Source organism: Ostrinia nubilalis, chromosome 16, assembly GCF_963855985.1.
Source record: "Ostrinia nubilalis chromosome 16, ilOstNubi1.1, whole genome shotgun sequence".
NCBI classification, from domain to species: Eukaryota; Metazoa; Arthropoda; class Insecta; order Lepidoptera; family Crambidae; genus Ostrinia; species Ostrinia nubilalis.
Window position 1 is genome coordinate 1,781,479 of NC_087103.1, and position 22,509 is coordinate 1,803,987.

The 22,509-nt window shown below is 40.1% G+C and overlaps 2 protein-coding genes across 2 annotated transcripts; one reads left to right on the forward strand and one right to left on the reverse strand.

Annotated features, from left to right (window-relative positions):
• The first annotated feature begins 965 nt into the window (after window positions 1-965).
• Window positions 966-3,357, forward strand: LOC135079214 (conserved oligomeric Golgi complex subunit 5). The gene has a single exon (XM_063973803.1). The coding sequence runs from the start codon at window positions 1,051-1,053 to the stop codon at window positions 3,289-3,291; it is 2,241 nt and encodes a 746-aa protein (XP_063829873.1). The 5' UTR covers window positions 966-1,050; the 3' UTR covers window positions 3,292-3,357.
• LOC135079226 (lon protease homolog, mitochondrial) lies at window positions 3,292-22,478 on the reverse strand. Its single transcript, XM_063973817.1, has 16 exons — window positions 21,952-22,478; window positions 21,392-21,653; window positions 19,589-19,829; window positions 19,163-19,292; window positions 18,931-19,071; window positions 18,451-18,614; window positions 17,590-17,819; window positions 16,908-17,100; window positions 11,776-11,881; window positions 11,254-11,335; window positions 10,719-10,894; window positions 9,936-10,101; window positions 8,979-9,165; window positions 8,067-8,256; window positions 5,270-5,419; window positions 3,292-3,413 (listed from the first exon to the last, which is right to left on the reverse strand). Exons 1-16 carry the CDS (start codon window positions 22,354-22,356, stop codon window positions 3,372-3,374), a joined length of 2,865 nt encoding a protein of 954 aa, XP_063829887.1. The 5' UTR covers window positions 22,357-22,478; the 3' UTR covers window positions 3,292-3,371.
• Between the last annotated feature and the right edge of the window lie 31 nt (window positions 22,479-22,509).

Here is a 22,509-nt window from a genome sequence, read left to right on the forward strand (position 1 = left end):
ATTAATTTTCGAATCGAGTCACACGATATCATTCGATGACTTTGCAAATGTAGTACGATGATACGATTACTTTTACGTTGCGGCAATCACTAAAATTCGCTAAAATGACACTAATGACGTTTAAAAAGTGGCACGCTCGGCTTCACAGATATGGATTAGAGTAGATACAGCAAGTTGATCGTCAAAGCGTGCCATTCCGATATGTCCAAATGGACATACATGGTCGAGTGATGTTCATGTAATCCGATTACAACAATCGGTTACGATGATTTTACGAGAACAGTAGTACGAACACGGTAGAAAGAAGATATTATTTACGGATTGAGAATTGTAATTAACAGCACAAGTAGCAAATAATTAATTAGAATAAAGTAGCAGTAGAAGAAGTATGAAGTAGCATTGTTTTTAATACATATCCTGCGATGTACTCTTAAGAGTTAAAACCATGGTCCCTGTATGTGGTGCACTCATACCGATCCCAAGGAACCGTACTTACTCATAACAATAAGACACACACTGATCCATTGTATTCATGCACTTGACAAATTTATGTCTTGAAACGCTGGTAGGGTAAAAAAAATATCGAGATTTGACGATTTGTAAGAATTACTTTATTTGAAAAAGGTAAATAAAGATGTTTTTGGTTTTGTATTTAACAAATTATCAGTTTTATCGGAATTAATTAATTTTCGAATCGAGTCACACGACATCTTTCGATGACTTTGCGAATGCAGTACGATGATACGATTACTTTTACGTTGCGGCAATCACTAAAATTCGCTAAAATGACACTAATGACGTTTAAAAAGTGGCACGCTCGGCTTCATACAATTTTTGACACATGCTGCTTGTATCCATATCTGTGCTCGGCTTCATACAATTTTTGACACATGCTGCATCTATCCATATCTGTTTCTGACACAATGACATGTCATGTTGACATCTGTGGTTGACATTGACAACAACATGCAATGACGTGGGTTCTTGTAGAAAAATGTAAACAAGTTAATTGTTATAAATTGCTGTATATTTGTGTTTATACCTGTAATTATGGATGCTAAAGACGTTTGCGTTGAAATAGAAAACGATGAGTTCTACAGTAAGTTCTTGGATGAGTCCATAAAACCCGTCATAACCGAAAACGTCTCCGTTACCGAACAAGTCACAAAACTTGCCTTGGGAATTGAAAAATTGGGAAAAAGCCTAGAGAAACAAGTCCTAGCTAAGCACAATGATCTCCTTACGCAGGCAAGTCACATTTCAGACCTAGAAACTACGTTGGAGTCAGTGCAATCCCAGGTCCAGAGCTTACTTCGCGGCGCCGAAAAACTCAAAGAAAGAGTGGACACGCCTTATTATGCTCTGGAAAACCAAACTAAAATGCTAGAACGAGTTCAAACTACTTGCAATTTGCTGAGACATAGCTCTAAAATATTGACCCTATGGAATAAACTTGAAAGCGTGAAAGATAACCCAGCCAAAGAAGCCATCATCCTCTTTGAACTGAACGAACTCATTGGCGACTATGATTTCGATGGCATAGAGCTGCTGCAAGATGTATTGCGAGAGGTGCAACACAGGAGGAAAACCTTGCTGGCTGATTCCACTGAAGCCCTCCAAACCAGTTTGTTGAGTGGAGATAAAACCAAACTCCTACAGTGTTTCAAAGTATTCCATAATTTGCAATGCACTGATGAGCAAATAAAAAACACAGTGCAAAGTATTCTGAATGACCTGAAGAAGGAAATTTCCACAGCACTCAATGTGCAAATGGTTTCAATTGAAGTCAAAAAGTCAAGCTCTGGGAGAATGGCACCAGGGAAAGCAAACATCATGAATGCACAAGATTTTAAAATAAAACTATGGGAAAACATTGAAAAACTCTTTAAAGTGGAGATTTATAATAGCTGCACTAAAGTTATTATGTTGCAGAATGTAATAAATGAGCTGCATGCCATAGGCAATTTCAGGAACATCGCTAAAAACTTTTGGTCTGATCTATTAGTCACCTTTGCAAGTGAATTGGAGAGAAGCCCACATAATGTGAGCCAGTCTATTGAGATTGACTTCCCTAAGCTCCTGAAATGTTTCAATGATTTGCTGTCAAGGTTAAAATGCAAGGACTTGGAAATGAACCGTACCAGTTTGACCAAATGGGAGAATTCATTTTTATCTAAATCCCTTGGAAAACTGTTGGAGCCAGTCAGAAGCATGTGGCATCTGAGCCAAGTCCCCAACATGGACCAAATAGACAATGCCATTAGAGTTATTGCTGAGGCACTGAGCATATCTCTTGGTGACAAGCAACTGAGCATAAGTTTAGCCAACAGTGTGGCAAAGTCAATAAAGCAAATGAACATGGAAACTGAACAGAGGCTGTCTATGGACAGTGATGTGGCCCAGATTATAGAATCACCTACAAGTACCCAGCAGAAGAATGCAGACCTCTGCAACTCACTCTACTACTTTTCCTCCCAAATAAAAAGAGTCCTTCTAAACATGAACTCAATCTTACCACCAGAGAGCATCCAGATCGTTCAGACCAGTTTGAAAGACATTTCAAGCATGCCAATACTGCAATTATTTGCAGAATCCATTAAAAACTCACTTTATATCATTTTGATGACAATGCATGATGAATCTGACTTGGTGAGAGCTGATGATCCAACAGGAAAGTCCTTATCTTGTTCTCCATACATGAAGGAGCTCCAACAATTTGTTTCTAGATGTAAAGACATTTACTTATCTATGTTTCATGAAAAACCTGCTTTGAATGAGTGTTGTATTAACATCTCAGTGGCCTGTGTGGAGCGCTTCATAGTTCATGTGTGCAACGTGAGACCCTTGAGTAAATATGGACGAGTGAAACTTCAGATTGACTGCAAGCACCTGGAAATTGCATTATCACCACTGATAAATGATGTGACTGAACTTGGTGATCATTACAGGCAATTGAAAGCCTTGAACTTAATTCTGGAGAGGACCCCTCAAGAAATTGCTAAGAGTCAGTCTGAGGGGGCTTGCCTGCCCTACTCCTTAGTCTCCATGTTCTTATTCTCTTACGCCGGGCCGCAGTTGCTCGCGCCTCACGCGTGCGCCGGGTGGAACATACAACAGCTAACACAGTGGTTGGATACTCATAAGAATGAAAAGGAAAGACTCGAATTTGTTGCTGGTGCTTTACAGAGATACCAAAACCATGTAAGACAAAATCAGATCCAGACCTATGATGAGGTATACCCAGTATTAGTGCAATTACTTGAAGATGGAAGGAAAAGTTTGAAAAAATAATTGTATTGTTAAGAGAAACATTGTATAGTTTCATCATTTTATTTAATAAAGTTATTTAACAGGTTACTGGGTCTTGTCTTCTAGCAGGACACAGCTGAACTGCTCGAGTCTATGTCTCCCATCTGTTGTAACACAAAACTAAATCAGTAACTGCACCTGTTATTTCTATTTTAATCTAACAAACCCTAAAATACAATGTAATACAGGAATTCTACAGGACTACAGGAATTCTAGTTCTACAGGAATAAAGAATAAAATGCTGTTTTATAAAAAAATCATTATATTTCTTAGAGATAATATAACAAGATACAACAATAAACTACAGCTATTATACATACTTTATACAACAACAATATTAATGTATTCTCTCAAGTCTTAACCTTACTAACAACTCACCCAAACACGCTACACTACTGAAGTCTTAAATGCAAGGATTTGGTAGTTTTTTTTACACTGGCAACTTTATACATTTGCATTTGCGAATTTTACAATAAACTGGCAGTGTTCCAGCAAGGCAAATTAAATTGAAGAATACTGCTCAGAAACTTTTTTTTTTTACTCTTACTAGTCTTGCCATTATCTAAAGCCTTTTTATAGTTGAAAATAAGTATTTATCATTAAAGTCGGATGGAGAAAAAACAGCAGTCGAACATAACATGTGATGTAATTTGCAAAACATCTCATCTGAATTTCACTATCAGTGCATTGATACAAAATGATAATTGGTATTAAATTCGAAACGCATCATTTGGTTTCTTACAAAAATAGTATAACAGCCTGATACCAACAATATCTTACATTGGATCAAATATTTTCTTAAATAAAACATGTTCGTTTAATTTCCCAATACAATACTCCACTAATTAATGTACTTGTGTGATAATTGAAGCTGTTACGCTAGCTACTTGTAAATAATAATTACACTATCTTACGCTAACTAAAAACAACAGTTAAACTTGATGTATTTTATATCATAACTTTACATTTAAAACAGTTTTTACAACCATCTGATTTATATAAAATAAGAGACTGTTTTAAATGTAAAATTTGAAATAAATAACATCAAAATAATTCAACTTTTTATTTTCCTATTCTCACCATAAATTCAAATAGCCCCTAAATGAGAGGATATTTTATAATTACAGACTTGAATCCAGATGATTGTCATATAGTTCCAAAATACTGGACTGTCCTGTCGATGACATTGACAGTGGGGCGCCACCGTCAATACCGGATCGCTGGTTCAGATTTTTGCCATGTTGGAAACCATATAGTTGAACGATGGTAGCGCCCCCCTGTCATTGAGTTTGGCGGGACAGTTCAGTGTGGGTCATCTATAAAAGAAATACTAGTATTATTCTGTGCTTTATAGGACATGTATGGCATAAGGTCACGCTGACGTATTTGGCGGCCATCGACAGACCTCTCGGATTTTGACATATCTGTCAATGTCATGTCAAAAATAACCAATCATGCAGCATTTGGACCTCGCGTCTACGTATTGCCATCTGGCGGATTTTTCAATCGCGAAAACCCTCATTGGACAACGTGGGAATTCCATTTGCCTGTAGTAATTTAAAGATGAAGATGCTCCTACATTGGAGACCAAATGACCTGACGAAGATGCTGATCGTCTGACACAATTGGAAGAAGTCTAAGGAACCCTCAGAGCACGTCGTCAGAACACCAGAAGAACGATCAAGGAACTGAGGGCCTAGTGTACATTAAACGCGCTCACTAGCAGAGTAAATACAAATGAGTAGGTCATCTTGCTTGGATAGTGTGTGCGTGCGAGCCGCATACGTATTGGCGCGCTCACATACAAACCGCGCCCGTGCGTTTCTATGAAGATGACCTACTCATTTGTATTTACTCTGTCACTAGTGAGCGCGTTTGATGTAAACCCACTGATTAGGGGCTATTTACTCTACGGTGGTTAATATAACCGATTGCGAGGCTGCGTGCTAAGATACTAAACCTTGTCTTCCGCGAAGGCGACCCTGAACACGTCATCGTAGTGGCTCACGAAGTGGATATCGATGTTGTCCTTTATGAATTGAGGCAGGTCGTCGAAGTCGCGCCGGTTCTCCTCTGGTAGGATCACGCAGCTCACTCCCACGCGTTTCGCCTGGGGTAGTAAGAAAAGAAAGGTTATGATTATGTGATAAGTGGATAGTTATTATGTGGATAGTTTCAAGTTATTATGTGAATAATATCTATAGTCTTTTTCACGTAAGATGATCCGTATGACACTTCAAGGTTATCCATATTACGCATACTACATATGCAGAATATTTTTGAAAAAATATTTGTATTTTATTAGCAATATAATAAAAAAAAATAACTACCTTGTCTTGAAATATATAGTAAAATCTGAGTCTATTGATTATATTTTAATTAAAAACGATGTAAAAATATTTTTTATTTAATGTACGCAATGTGTGAAACGGAATAGATTTAGTGCTGGGGTATTTCTTGTATAATAAAATCGATTATTTCCGCGGTTCATTAATCGATTGAAGTGAATACTTAGTTATTAAAAACATCACAAAAATCAACTATATTTTTCGATTATTGACTTTAATAAACGCATTAAAAATAAATTAATAGTTTTTTATTTAAAGAAACAGAACCAGTACTTTTTAGGAATCGTTTTTTCGAACACGAACCATGAAATTTGAATATTATCAATAAAAAATTGTTACAATAATATTTGTAATTAAAAAAACATGTTTTTTGTTAAATAACACCTATACAAAATATTTCTCTAAAAGTAGGTTTTACTAACTCTTCGAAAAAAATCGATAGATAAATCGCTATGGTTTAGTTATGTGACATCTCTAAATCTTTCAAACTCGAAACGTCATACGGATCATCTTAGGTGAAAAAGACTATAGTTATTATGTGAATAGTGTCTACTTATTATGTGAAGTGTGAAACTGTCCATTAATATGTATACAGGGAGTTTCTTGTAAGGTGTCAAGCCGAAGGCAGGTGATAGGTGAGGACTAGACCTATCGATTTCACCCCCATGTATGTTCTACGATTTTTCGTAGTTTAGAAGTTATCGTTAATATTGTGATTTTTTCAAATTTTATGGCCTAGTAGGCTTTAAATTTTTTTATCTTTTTTTGGGTCGACTTTTCTCAGATTTCTTTTTTTTGACAGATTCCCTATTAATTGCAGATGTTTGAAAAAAATAATCACCTTCCTATCTTTGATGCAAGATACAAATTTTTTGCCAGAAACATAAAAAATATGCTTTTAAAAAAAAAGAACTTCCATAGGTCCAAAATAATTTTAAAAACTGTGCAGTTTTCTGAACTTTCATAATGACACAAAAAAACATGTACTTAATAGGCCATTATTTTCTGTAATCGCTCCACTAAAGTGGTAAGTCGAAGATTCCGTTACATGTTTTTGACTTTCTTAGGACTAACTAATGTTTGCAATCCCCTAAGTTTACGTTACGTAGAACACAATAGAGACAATAACTGAACATTTTTTTATCCACAACGAGGAAGCTCTTGCCCTTCATCTGACCTGATGGAAACTGATGGATGATCAGCGAGCTTCACCCGGAATTCTAAACCATAGAGGAATTGGCTGTCCTAAATAGGTGGTCTTACCACTATACCACTAGACCACAGTGGTGATTGTTACTTTACGATTACCTACATAGTAGTGTGAGAGAAAGGGAAAGAGTTTGTGTGTGTGTGTGTATGTGTTTGACGACGTTTGTGTGTCGTTGACCTGAATGCACATTCGACAACGACGCCAAAAATTCTTCGTTTTACAAAAGCTTCTTCCTGCATTCTAATGTGGTTTTGTGCTTCAGTCAGCTTTTCAATATTTTCATATTCCCTGTTGTATACCAGATGAAGGGCAGGAGCTTCCTCGTTGTGGATAAAAAAATGTTCTGTTCAGTTATTGTCTCTAAATGTGTTCTACGTAACGTAAACTTAGGGGATTGCAAACATTAGTTAGTCCTAAGAAAGTCAAAAACATGTAACGGAATCTTCGACTTACCACTTTAGTGGAGCGATTACAGAAAATAATGGCCTATTAAGTACATGTTTTTTTGTGTTATTATGAAAGTTCAGAAAACTGCGCAGTTTTTAAAATTATTTTGGACCTATGGAAGTTCTTTTTTATTTTCAAACTTTTAATTTGAAAATTTTGTAATGTTCTGCTAAAAGCATATTTTTTATGTTACTAGCAAAAATTTTGTATCTTGCATCAAAGATAGAAAGGTGATTATTTTTTTCAAACATCTGCAATTAATAGGGAATCTGTCAAAAAAAAGAAATCTGAGAAAAGTCGACCCAAAAAAAAGATAAAAAAATTTAAAGCCTACTAGGTCATACAATTTGAAAAATCACAAAACTAACGATAACTTCTAAACTACGAAAAATCGTAGAACATACATAGGGGTGAAATCGATAGGTCTAGTAATCACCTATCACCTGCCTTCGGCTTGACACCTTACAAGAAACACCCTGTATAATGCCTAGTAATTTCGTGAATAGTATCTAGTTTTTATGTGGATGACGTGTAGTTATTATGTGAATAGTGTCTAGTTGTTAATGTGAATAGTGCCTAGTTATTATGTGAATAATGTCTAGTTATTGTGTGTATGAATAATGTCTAGTAATTATGTGAATAATTTTTAGTTATTGTGTGAATAGTGTCTAATTACTAAATAAAGTGTCTAGTTGCTTTGTGAATAGTGACTAGTTGCTATGTGAATAGTGTCCGGTCCCTATCCCACTCACCGCAATGATTTTCTCCTTGATGCCTCCTACAGGCAACACCTGCCCTGTGAGCGATATCTCCCCAGTCATGGCCAGGTTGTCCCGCACAGAGCGGCGCGTGGCCAGCGATATGAGTGCCGTCGTGATGGTGCAACCAGCGGAGGGCCCGTCTTTGGGCGTCGCGCCTTCGGGCACGTGGAGGTGGATGTGGCTGGAAGGTGTGGGAGATTAGATCTTATGTTGTTGGGCTTTACGCTCGTATTCACAAACGATGCTTGCTTAAGTGAAGCAGCAAATCGAACGCACAGCGTTGAACAGAGCTCTGTGATTGGTTCGAGTGTCACCCTGTGCGTCCACGCGCACTGTGAGACCTCATAGTAATGTTTGTGAATACGGGCGTTAGGCTGATCTTTGTTTACAGTTTTGGGTGTGATTGTCTGGAAATTTATTTAATAAGACTTCCAAAAGTCAATCACACAAAAGGGTAGTTGATATTACTAGAGGAAACCAAGATGTTGAGTTGAGCTGAGCATGAGCTGTCAAAACGAGATTTTAATTAAGTATCTATGACGTCACTGGTTAGTGAATTCAATTGACTATATTGTGGTGAGCTCAATGCACGCGAACTCCTTCATGACGTCACCTAGGTGACCCGTGAGCTCCAACGACCCGAACGGCGACTTGTCGTCAATCTCGGTTGCGTTTTATGGAGAGGGTCTCTGAAACGCTGTTAACGTATCTGACTCCATCACTCTTGCTGGCTTCTCGCTTTGTGTGAGAGGGATGGCAACATTCGAAACTTCGGATAACGTTTTTTGAAGTATCCTTGCTGTAGTTAAAGCCTGGTCCGTGAGCTTGGGGTCATTGGACGGGATTCTACGTGCTCACGGACCAGGCTTTAGCTATTAACTCTTAAATGCTAATGCCACCTACCTAGTATTGAGGAATCTGTTGTCAGGCTGTTTGCTCGCGAGGTAGTTGCGTGCGACAGTGAGAGCGATGCGCGCAGACTCCTTCATGACGTCACCGAGATGGCCGGTGAGCTCCAGAGACCCGAATGGCGACTTGTCGTCAGTTTCCGCGTTGCGTAGTGCCGTTTCTATGTATAGCGTGCTGCCGCCTGGTGGAAAGAGAGAAAATTGTTTTTGTAGGAACAAATAAAATAGTTTTACTATTTTCTATCTATTTTTGCAATAGAAATCATCACATGACTTCATCGTGAAGTAAGTAGCAAAACTACTATCATATCGTCGTCGTCGTTTCAGCCAAATGACGTCCACTGCTGGACAAAGGCCTCCTCCAAGGATTTCCACAATGCACGGTCCTGCGCTGCCCGCATCCACTGCGTAGAGACGATGGCCGTTGGGGCAGAAAAGTTCTCGAGTGGCGACCACGGACTGGAAGACGTAGCATGGGCAGGCCTCCTACCAGGTGGACCGACGATCTGGTAAAGGTCGCGGGAAGAGCCTGGACTATCATATACGTAGATAAAATAAATCGATTTTACGATGTCCTAAAGAAAGAAAAAAGGAGAACTATCAGACACCTTTCTTTAGCAAGCATAAGCCAAATCAGCAGCCAAATTGTGGGAGTAAATAAGGGCTAAGGCAAAAGGATTGTAGTTCCCACCATATTTTTAACCTTATTTCCTTGGCTTAAAGCCCAAAACAAAGAAAATCTTATCTTGCGATATCTCTAGATTACAGTCTGGTCTGCGAGCACGTAGAATTTTGTCCAATGACCCCAAGCTGCTCATCCTTACCGCTCGCGCGTAATTATATTGCTGTCGCGACTGTGCGACGGCCGCCCGCAGTGACTGGGGTAGCTTGGGGTCATTGGACAAAATTCTACGTGCTCACAGACCGGGCTTTAGAAGAACGTTTAACTCACCCATGGCGGTCCATGCCAGTCCCATGACGACTCCCGGGGGCGTGATCTCATACATGCGGTCATGTTTGAACGTCGGCTTGCCCACCAGCTCCGTCAAGTTATCGCCTGTCACCACCAGCTTATCTGTTTCTTGTTTAACTATCTTGTATGCTACTTTCCGCGCGATCTGTTGGACAACATCACTTATAAGTTCCGTATAGTTTTAAGGTTATTTTATTTTAATCTTTAATAACAAAATCTTATCAAATCACATTTCTAAAATACATAATTTCAAGCTGTTTTTGGCACACATAAGCCAGATTTCTAAATAATGAGGGTTTTCGCGATTGAAAAATCCGCCAGATGGCAATACGTAGACGCGAGGTCCAAATGCTGCATGATTGGTGGATTTTGACATATCTGTCAATGTCATGTCAAAAATAACCAATCATGCAGCATTTGGACCTCGCGTCTACGTATTACCATCTGGCGGATTTTTCAATCACGAAAACCCTCATTCTGAAAATTAAGCTGAATTTTCGAAATATCTTACCTCAAATAAATAGGTTCTAAGCAAGCATGACCCATAACAAATTTGAACATAACTGACTATCAGGTGAGATTGAGTGATACATAAAATGAGTTTTCTTTAGCCTCAAGTAATTTAATTTCCACAACAGAAGAACGACCTCTTTAATTTTACCAAAGGCAAATGTAGGATTCGGCCTACAGTCCCCACGCTGAGACGGGTTGGAGTTTCCTGAAAGATGTTGTTACTGACAGAACACAGAAATTTCCACCTACCTTCTCGATGTGTTTCTGCAAGTTCCTGACGCCGCTCTCGCGGCAGTAAGACTTGATGAGCGCGTGCAGGGAGTCGGCAGTCAAGTCGAGCTGCTCGTCAGTTAGACCGCAGTTCTTGCGAGCAGTCGGCACCAGATACTGTTGGGCTATGGCTAGCTTTTCTTCTGCTACGTAGCCTGGTTGGATTTAAATAATTTATAAAACAGTGTCAATTATCCTGATTGCTGACCATTTCTAACCACTAACTCTAGGCGCCTTCACATTAGAGGCGTAAGGAAGCGCCGCAGTGACGCCACTATGACACGCCACGCCACTTCTAGAAGCCCAACAGCCGCACGTCTTTGCCACGGCAGTTTGAAGGCGCCTAAGACATACTGGTACTGCACAATTGTTATGTGTATACTATAAAGGTGTTTCCTTTTCAAGTGAGCGTAGTTTTGGGGCGATACTGGTTGTATGTCTAAAAAGTCCTACAGAAATGCGGGAGAAAATTACTGTATGTTCTGTATCTACATTTTCCCTGTATTACACTCACCGGACATGTCGATGAGTTCCATACGATCGCGGAGTGGCTCGGGGATGTGTTCAACGACGTTTGCAGTGCAGATGAACAGTACCTTTCGAAAGAAGAGAACAAAACAATAGGTTAAATATCTCTAGTCATTCCAGAGTAATCATGAAGCTCTATTTTTTTATCAACTATCATATTACGGGAATATTCCCGCCTTTCGTTCCCACCACTGCAACTCATGTGTAGCCAGGATCTACAGCTTGACCACCAATTAAAAACCAATCAGTGAAGGCCAAGTTTGAACTATAATATCAAAACCCAAAATGTGACGTATTTGCAGAGGGGTGGAGTACGTTACTAGCAGAATGTCTGGGTTACTGTTAAAATAATCGCATCAGATTTATGTAGTTTTCCTAAGTTAAATAAATTGTTTATAAGTACTTAAATGTTATTCTGAACTTTGTTACGTCTTATTTGAATAGTGTAATTGGTACTACCGTTCAATTCATAAATAAATAAATAGGGCTCAAAGCTTTATCCACTCACCTTGGACAAATCGACTGGCACATCCAGATAGTGGTCGAGGAAATTAGCGTTCTGCTCAGGGTCTAACAATTCCAGTAGCGCGGAAGCCGGGTCGCCGTGTACGCCCCTGTGAATCAACAATTCATGCTTTACACAAAATACAATATTTATTTTGGAAAACCTTGGGGGGGCCAGGAAACGAACGAACGAACAAAATACAGATGGGTTCTATGTTGTAATATAGTTGTGATAAGTGCGATTTTGCAGCAAAAATTTACAGTCTAATGTGCTGTAACACAGTAGTACTGGAATGGGACATCTTCATAGCTTTAGCTAATACAGTCCTATTCAAATTGAAACTAGCGTCGCTCATATCTCGATTCTTTATTGCGTGAAGGTGCAAGATTTTTGATTCTTGAGACACGGGAAACGTGTCCGCACGTTTTGGAACATTTAATCCATAATTAGGCAGTCGATATAGAACACTGCACTGGGACATTACGTGAGAAAAATAAATATTATCAACACAATAGACAATTTGACACCATTCCCCAATAATTCGAAATCACAACTTTTCTAAAAAGACACTTCGTGCTGGTCTTAAAAATTTAATTAATTTAAAATTACCTGTAAATTACGATTTACGGCCGCATTGTAATTGAAAAAAGTAATAGTGACGTCACTTGCTTGTAGTGCCATACAAAATCTATGGGAGAGTTTCTTTTTGACAGTTTTAAAAAGTACGTCAATTGATTGGTGGTGTCAACACGTCTATAGTTCCAAAATACTGAACTGTCCTATCGGTGACATTGACAGCGGGGCGCCACCGTCAATACCGAATCGCTGGTTCAGATTTTTGCCATGTTGGAAACCATTAAGTTGAACGATGGTAGCGCCCCCCTGTCATTGAGTTTGGCGGGACAGTTCAGCGTGGGTCATCTATATTATGACAGAACTCACTTGCCAATCTTGTCGACCTCGTCAATAAGCACGAGCGGGTTCTCCGTATTAGTTTTCTTGAGGCACTGCACCAGCTTGCCGGGCATGGCGCCCACGTAGGTGCGGCGGTGGCCCTTGATCAGATCGTCCACATAAACCGTACTCACTTGCCAATTTTGTCGACCTAGTCAATCTGTCACCGTCGCGCATGGTGGTATTTAGCTTTGCGTAAGAGGGACGGCCATGGCAACCTTCGAAACTTCAGATAACGTTTTTCGGAGTAACTCCTAAATCTATGGGAACTGCTGTTTTATGACGTCAAAGGTCAGCGACTAATGTACTCACTTGCCAATCTTATCCACCTCGTCAATAAGCACGAGCGGGTTCTCCGTATTAGTTTTCTTGAGGCACTGCACCAGCTTGCCGGGCATGGCGCCCACGTAGGTGCGGCGGTGGCCCTTGATCAGATCGTCAACATAACCGTACTCACTTGCCAATCTTGTCGACCTCGTCAATCAGCACGAACGAAGACCATCTTGAGGCACCAGCTTGCCGGGCATGGATAATAATATGCAGTACCCCGAAACACTTTTTATGTAGTTTCAGGTTTATCTGTCACCATCGCGCATACTGGCATTTAGCTTTGCGTGAGAGGGATGGCAGCATTCGAAACTTCGGATAACGTATTTTGGAGTAACCCCAGTAGCGTAAATCTATAGGATATAGGGGAGCGGAACGGGAGGGTGATTTTATGACGTCAAAGGTCAGCGACTAATGTGCTTCAGGTTTGTATGCCATATGTCACGGCTGCCATACTGCTCTTATACCTCAGGCACTGACTCAGGCTGGACCTATAATACCGTACTCACTTGCCAATCTTGTCCACCTTGTCAATCTGTCACCGTCGCGCATGGTGGTATTTAGCTTTGCGTAAGAGGGACGGCCATGGCAACCTTCGAAACTTCGGATAACGTTTTTCGGAGTAACTCCTAAATCTATGGGAACTGCTGTTTTATGACGTCAAAGGTCAGTGACTAATGGTTTGTATGCCATATGTCACGGCTGCCATACTGCTCTTATACCTCAGGCACTGACTCAGGCTGGACCTATAATACCGTACTCACTTGCCAATCTTGTCGACCTCGTCAATAAGCACGAGCGGGTTCTCCGTATTAGTCTTCTTGAGGCACTGCACCAGCTTGCCGGGCATGGCGCCCACGTAGGTGCGGCGGTGGCCCTTGATCAGATCGTCAACATAAACCGTACTCACTTGCCAATCTTGTCGACCTCGTCAATCTGTCACCGTCGCGCATGGTGGTATTTAGCTTTGCGTGAGAGGGATGGCAGCATTCGAAACTTCGGATAACGTATTTTTGAGTAACCCCAGTAGGGTAAATCTATAGGATATAGTGGAGCGGAATGGGAGGGTGATTTAATGACGTCAAACGTCAGCGACTATTGTGCTTCAGGTTTGTATACCATATGTCACGGCTGCCATACTGCTCTTATACCTCAGGCACTGACTCAGGCTGGACCTCTAATACCGTACTCACTTGCCAATCTGTCACCGTTGTGCATGGTGGCATCTCGCTTTGCGTAAGAGGGACGGCTATGGCAACCTTCGAAACTTCGGATAACGTTTTTCGGAGTAACCCCGATAGCGTAACTACAAAAAAGATCATCAATACATCTCACTCACTTGCCAATCTTGTCGACCCGTCAATCTGTCACTGTCGCGCATGGTGGTATTTTTAGCTTTGCGTGAGAGGGATGGCAGCATTCTAAACTTCGGATAACGTTTTTCGGAGTAACTGTCAGCGACTAATGTAGGTACTCAGTACTCACTTGCCAATCTTGTCGACCTCGTCAATAAGCACGAGCGGGTTCTCCGTGTTGGTCTTCTTGAGGCACTGCACCAGCTTGCCGGGCATGGCGCCCACGTAGGTGCGGCGGTGGCCCTTGATCAGATCGTCAACATAAACTGTACTTACTTGCCAATCTTGTCGACCTCGTCAATCAGCACGTACGAAGACCATCTTGAGGCACTAGCAGCTTGCCGGGCATGGGTAATATGCAGTGTCCCGAAACACTTTTTACGTAGTTTCAGGTCTATCTGTCACCATCGCGCATACTGGCATTTAGCTTTGCGTGAGTGGGATGGCAGCTTTCGAAACTTCGGATAACGTATTTTTGAGTAACCCCAGTAGCGTAAATCTATAGGATATAGGAGAGCGGAACGGGAGGGTGATTTTATGACGTCAAATGTCAGCGACTATTGTGCTTCAGGTTTGTATGCCATATGTCACGGCTGCCATACTGCTCTTATACTTCAGGCACTGACTCAGGTTGGACCTATAATACCGTACTCACTTGCCAATCTTGTCGACCTCGTCAATCTGTCACCGTTGCGCATGGTGGCATCTCGCTTTGCGTAAGAGGGACGGCCATGGCAACCTTCGAAACTTCGGATAACATTTTTCGTAGTAACCCCGATAGCGTAACCACAGAATAATAATAAGTACTACGTACAGAAGTTTTACTTCGCGAGGGTATTTAAAAAAATGTATGCTCAATGTCATTAACAATATGGTGTAATTTAGCCTGTCTCAAGAGTCAAGCACCATTTTGTTGACAAACGTCAGTGATCGGCACTGCGCCGAAGCTATAGGGTTGACTTCGGTTAAATGATGTGACGTGAGGTGCCAAACTGCGGAAAATGGCGGAGGAAATACATGATTTAGCATGAATTATCATGAATAATATTAACTACTTATTTACCTCTCAGTGTCTTCAGGCAACTTTATACATTACATTCTGTGTTTTTATTATTATTTAGGCAGTTAAATACTGCACAGTATTTAGTACACCATTTTCTTCATTTTTTTTCCATCATACACAAGAATACGCGTGCGTGAGTCAATGTTCGCTCGTATGTGAGGCCTTGTCGAATAGTATCCTGTAGGTGGGCCATCGTGCGTGTTTTGTTTTCGATGTAAACTCGCGGAGATGAACAGGCCTGGCGTAACTATAAATATATCATCAATATGTCACACTCACTTGCCAATCTTATCGACCTCGTCAATAAGCACGAGCGGGTTTTCCGTATTAGTCTTCTTGAGGCACTGCACCAGCTTGCCGGGCATGGCGCCGACGTCAACCTAAACAGTACTTACTTGCCAATCTTGTCGACCTAGTCAATCAGCACGAACGAAGACCATCTTGAGGCACTAGCAGCTTGCCGGGCATGGGTAATATGCAATACCCCGAAACACTTTTTATGTAGTTTCAGGTCTATCTGTCACCATCGCGCATACTGGCATTTAGCTTTGCGTGAGAGGGATGGCAGCTTTCGAAACTTCGGATAACGTTTTTCGGAGTAACTCCTAAATCTATGGGAACTGCTGTTTTATGACGTCAAAGGTCAGCGACTAATGTACTCACTTGCCAATCTTGTCGACCTCGTCAATAAGCACGAGCGGGTTCTCCGTGTTGGTCTTCTTGAGGCACTGCACCAGCTTGCCGGGCATGGCGCCCACGTAGGTGCGGCGGTGGCCCTTGATCAGATCGTCAACATAAACCGTACTCACTTGCCAATCTTGTCGACCCGTCAATCTGTCACCGTCGCGCATGGTGGTATTTAGCTTTGCGTGAGAGGGATGGCAGCCTTCGAAACTTCGGATAACGTTTTTCGGAGTAACTCCTAAATCTATGGGAACTGCTGTTTTATGACGTCAAAGGTCAGCGACTAATAGTTTGTATGCCATATGTCACGGCTGCCATACTGCTCTTATACCTCAGGCGCTGACTCAGGCTGGACCTATAATACCGTACTCACTTGCCAATTTTGTCGACCTCGTCAATCTGTCACTGTCGCGCATGGTGGCATCTCGCTATGCGTAAGAGGGACGGCTATGGCAACCTTCGAAACTTCGGATAACGTTTTTCGGAGTAACCCCGATAATGACTACGACTTAGGTTGTACACCCTTGACATGAATTTTAAATTTTACTGTCTTTCAATTTAAATCATAATTGTCATTTTTATGAATAAAGATATGAAGAAAAATTGGGTGCATTTTTTTATATAATTTTTTCGAAAACTTATCGATACATCTATGTGAACCGTACGAAACATACCCAGCACTAGTCACATTCGTTTGACAGCCGTCATTCTAATCAAGCTATATTGGATAGACTATAATACATCACACTCACTTGCCAATCTTGTCGACCTCGTCAATAAGCACGAGCGGGTTCTCCGTATTAGTCTTCTTGAGGCACTGCACCAGCTTGCCGGGCATGGCGCCGACGTAGGTGCGGCGGTGGCCCTTGATCTCCGCCACATCCGTCATGCCGCCGACGGAGAAACGGAAGTATTGACGGTTTAGCGCGCGAGCGATGGAACGCGCTAGAAACATGTTCGATATGATGAAACTTATCATACTCATAATTTTTAAGTGACCCCTATGAAAATAAAATTCCTATTATGTGTTACCATAGGGGTCACTTAATTTGGGATTGATTGTGAAAACGGGCATTAAAAGCTTAATTAGTTTTCAATCAACAGTAAGCAGGCATACAAAATCTATGGAATCGCCTTTTTTCACAAAAAGGAGATACGTCACCGACTGTAATTTTTAGGTAGGTACTATTACTATACTACCTACTTTATAATGACGAATAAACTCTTATCGATGAGACAAGTGCCAAACTCATTCACTCAAAATGTGCTGCTTGTTTTCAGCACATTATTTCCTGAATGTAAAAAAAATATAGAACTCTTTAAAAGTCAATTTACTGAGTCACTATTTTTAAGAAGATTACTTTAAAAAGTTCTTCCAACAATAATATGAATCAATTTCACTTTTTCTTAACTAGTAAGTGTCATAAATCTTACCTATACTAGTTTTCCCCACTCCGGGCGGTCCATGGAAGCACAGGATCTTGCCCTGAGTGGTGCCTTTCAGCTGCGACACCGCTATGAACTCCAGGATCCTCTTCTTGATGTCTTCCATCCCGTAATGATCCTCGTCTAAGATTACTTGTGCGTCTTCTAACTTGAGGTTTTCTTCGGAGGTGATGCCCCATGGGAGGGACGTCAGCCAGTCAAGGTAGCAACGTGTGACGCTGAATGAAAGGAATTAGTTAAAACTCATTTATTTCTGTAAATAGGCTTAAAAAAAGCACTTTTACACGTCCCAGTATTAACCCTACCACTGCTTCAGGACAATAAATGGGCCAGTGCTGAGAAGAAGCAGCGCAAGAAACAAAAAAATCAAAATTAGAAATGAGCGGGAGCCTTATAGGCATTTTTGCATGTTAAGCTGCCAGTCTTTATGGTAGGACCAGGGCCATAGTAATTGGTGAAGCAACTGCATATAAGATAAATAATTACAAAAACATCAGGTGTTAATTAGAACATTTTAGGTATACGGTCCATAATGGATCCCTGAGGAACACCCAATTGTATTAGCATTTTTTGAGTGATAGTTATAATTCATTTTTACGATTTGGGTTCTGTTATTTTATTTATGTAAACTTTATTAAAGTTATCACACTTGTTTCGACCCTCGCCATTTTATCGAGCAAATGAAGGTCATGAACAAGGTCAAAGGCTTTGAATAAAATGCTTAGAGCGTATACAACTAATAATGATACTCGAAGAGATCACAAGAGTTCGCGAAGAGAGAAAATAAACAAAATTGCAATTTCTATTCATCAAAGATGAAGGAGGCTGCATTGGTTTGAAGATACTTACTTGAATTCCGAGCTGTGGCTCTCGAGAAAGTTGAGTTTGTTGAGCTCCTCATCGATGACGGTCTGCACCGCGGCCGGCACGGTCTTATCGGCGAGCCGCTCGCGGAACTTCTCGCCTATCGCGTCTTTGTCGTCCTTCTCTAGGCCTAACTCCTTTTTTATCACCTACAAGAAATATTGCATTAGATTGTTAACTGTTTGGCGAAAGATAAAAAGAGTGGGGACATTTTGAGCCACACTGTTCAATTGTTGTCTTCTCTTTATTTGCAACTATTCATTTGAATAAATGTGACATTGAAGTGATTAGTCTTGTAGATGGAAAGATGAAAAGGTTTGGGCATCTTTATTTAGTGGTTTTCTTTTCTTTTATTTTTGTCTAAATAGGCAACTTCTTTAATAATATGTAAAATTGAAAATACCTATCTAAGACTACTTGTTGAAACCTCATGAAAATATGTCAATGCCTAAATCATCAGATTACCTTGAGCTGTTCATGCAGTATGTACTTTCTGTGTTGCTGCTTGACTTTTTCTTCTACTTCTTTGCCTATCTTCTGTTGCAGTTTCGATAGTTCGTACTCTTTCTTCAGAAGGGAAAGAGACATCATCAGTCTTTTTGGAATCTGTAAAAAGATAATCATAGAAGGAATAATTATTAGAATTTTACACTTTTACTAGTTCCAGACTTGATAGTGTAAGATTTTTTATACATACGTCCATCTCTTCGAGAATAGCCTGCAGTTCTGTGGTTTCAGCGCCGGTAAGCGCGGCGCCCAGGTCACTTAGATACACCGGATTGTCTACTACCCTCTGACCTTGGGCTAGCATGTGGTGAAGAGATTCTCTGCAAGATAAATGCAATATTTGACGAAGTTCACACACCATTGGTAAAGGCTCTTTAGCAGTTTGGCATAAGAATTAATAATAAGCCTTTTATTTCCGAACATTTTTACATTTTACATTTAACACTTTCTGAATTTAGGATAACACTGATATAAACTTTCACAAAATGCCTAAAATTTCGGTGTGCCTATTGGCAAAGGCCTCCTCCAACTCCTTCCATTGCCCTCTGTCCTTCGCCACTCTCATCCATAGAGGTCATAAGAATTAAAGTATCTTAAAAATAATCAATATTCTCACCTGTACAAAGGATTTAAGTTAATGATATCCCTAATAGTCTTAATGACCTCCTGTGTCAGTGCCTTCACCTCTTCCGTTTGCTGGAACTTCTCGTGCATCATATTCTCAACCTTGACCATCATGACTTGGTCGGGGGCAGCTTTCTCTTTCTTTTCCGGCTTCTCCTTCTGTTCTGGCTCGGGCTCCGCCTTCTGTTTGCGCGTGTTGCGATACTTGCGCCGGCGCCGCTCGGCGTCTGACTCTTCACGCGTAACGTTAAACTCCATGTTAAAAAGTGGGAACTTCAACTTCATTTCTGAAATGATTATCGTATCATTTCAGAAGTGAAGGAAGATAAATGTGGTGGTAGACTATTATTGACATAAATTGCATGAATTTGAGACATGCACACTAGGGTGTCCCATAATTTTCAAAGTTTTAAATTTGTAACGCATAGGTCTTAGTTTTGTTCGTTTGCCTCTAAAACACTCAGAAATAAATTTTTACTTTATTTGGAGTACGATAACCCGTGCCGACTTGCATCGAAACATGTTGCGCGGCAGTAGCGGTGCGGCGGCGGTTAATCATCACGACCAACTTACCAGCTCTGATGAAAGCCTTAAGGAACTCTTGACATCCACTTTCCAAAAGGTATATGAGAGTGTTGACAAATTGATTTCCAAAGCAGCCTTGAGCAAGTTTAGTCAAAATCTTTGTTACTTCATGTCAGAAGAAATTGCCGTTTTATCACTCTTTGATGATGAAGGTAATGAACAAACACCGTCAATACTGTAGTAAAAGTACAAAAAGAGAGTATGTATGATTCTGGGAAGATATACATTCCATCTGAAGAAGGTATGATAATTTCTATGGTAAATAGGACTAGTACTAATTTTTTTATCATGTTTTTAATGAATTGATAATAATACTGCCTTATTTATTGTTGCTGGAAACCCATTGAGTGATTTAGTGTCTGTCAAGACTATACATTTATTTTTTCCATTGAAAATTGATAAGAATTTTCCCCTGAGACCCATTTCTAAATGAGATGAAGATGTTGCCTATTTAAAAGCAAAAAAGTGCTTTCTTTAAGGGTAGTTAATGATACAGCTGAGAGAGCTATAAAGCTTATGCAAGATATACATTGTTTGATCACTGCAAAGGAAGAGAAAAAGCTATTTTTGCTAGGCACAGTGTAGCAAAAATCAGGCCAATATTCAGGAGCATGGAAATCTGTATCCAGAATGTAAAAAAGGGACCCTCAAAGGTAAAATATATTGTCTGATATCTTCTTTATATAAATATTTTATAAAATTTAAATATTTTAATTGATTAAGCTACATAACCAAAGGGGTAAAACCAGCATTTTTCAAAATCTTCAGAGCTCAGTCGGCACGGGTTAATGTTGACGTAGGAAGATGAAATTTTGTATTTAACTAAGTCTGAGTAGTACTAAAAGAAATAGAGGGTATGCATTTCAATATCTAAAAAAAAATTTTTTTCGGCCATTTATGGGACACCCTAATGCACACACATTTTTTAACAATGCATAGGTGTCAAAATTTTGAACATGGTGTGAGTGTAGTGTTACATGCATACAAATTACATTTATAAGCATTTATTTATGGTTTGTGGTTTGAAAAGACATTGCATGCAAATGTAACATTAATCTGCACTGACTTATACTAGGTTTGCTTCAGAGAGTCAAGAAAAAAATAAGCAAATTTGGGTGATACAATATCTTAAGATCATATTCACACCCTAATACTTTTTTTTTTACTTTCGTGATAATGTAGCAATTTATCGATCAGCAACTAATCTTACCAGCAGGTCCAGTCTCAATTTCATCCTCAATGAACTGTCCAGTGATCTTTATCCTCCGGTGAGCCATCACCACCAAACGTAACTTGTAGTCCATGTCTTGCATTTCGTGGATTTGAGCAAACACACCCACTTGGTGCAAGTCATCCAGGTTTGACACAATGTCAGACTTCTCATCCTCTTTCTTACGTAAGAAGATGCCAACATAAGGTTGATTTAGCTTCACTTTTCTTCTTATGAGGTCAATTAAAGCTGGGTTTGATATCTGAAAAGCAGGTATAATGATTTACTAAAAGTGATAAATTATATTCTCATACTTAAATTATATTCTCATACTTTCTATAGAACAAAATGTTGGAACAAGTTGATAATGTTACCAAATGCTAGAGTAAGACCTGCTTGTCTTAAATCTACCAGTTGGTTTGGTAACATTTTAGTAGGGTTTTTCTTTTACAGCAGAAGAAACAATAACTTTATTAAAGGAAGAGAACATTTTAGATATAAAAAGAAGTATCTAATTTCTGATTTGTTTTACAGATTGATTCCCCAATCAATAGACTTACCTCAATCAATTTGATGAATCTGGGGAACACTGGGTTCCTGTTGATGGCGATAACTGGCACCTGTGGCCACACCTCGGGCACGGCCACCGTGGCCGGCAGCTGGCTCGAGAAAAGCGGAGTCTCATCTTTCACCTCAGGATCCTCTTCAGGCGGGTCATTCTTATTGTTCGTCGAAAATAACCTCGTACTCCCAACTTGTCGCGACCCCGACAAAAAACTACCACTGTAACTGCAAATCCGCTGCTCCCGGCCATAAATACTGGACCCCCCACTCAATATCTTCCTCTGAACGTCCACCGGCTTCTTGTGTGATGCAACTTTTGCAACATTACGAGCAAGTCTCGATGACTTCAACTTCGGGTTGAAAAATAACGTGTTCCTCAATAAAGCGTTCGCAGAATGCATTGCTAATTATTTGGTTTTACTCCCTACGGTTTTAAATGCCAAAGTCCATTGATAAATTAAAGTTTGTAACTGTAAAAAGGTTATTTTTCCAGATTCTTCAAGATATTGAGGCGACTGACAGTGACATCCTTTTGACACTAATGACTTTTATAG

What these genes read in the sequence shown, in the direction of transcription:
- LOC135079226 (XM_063973817.1), bottom strand. Translation starts at nt 22,356, where the DNA reads ATGCATTCTGCGAACGCTTTATTGAGGAACACGTTATTTTTCAACCCG. An exon ending in AATTGAGACTGGACCTGCTG is followed by an intron (nt 19,830 to 21,391) that starts GTAAGATTAGTT and finishes TTACGCGTGAAG; the next exon opens with AGTCAGACGCCGAGCGGCGC. An exon ending in AACAGATTCCTCAATACTAG is followed by an intron (nt 8,257 to 8,978) that starts GTAGGTGGCATT and finishes CACACCTTCCAG; the next exon opens with CCACATCCACCTCCACGTGC.
- LOC135079214 (XM_063973803.1), top strand. Translation starts at nt 1,051, where the DNA reads ATGGATGCTAAAGACGTTTGCGTTGAAATAGAAAACGATGAGTTCTAC.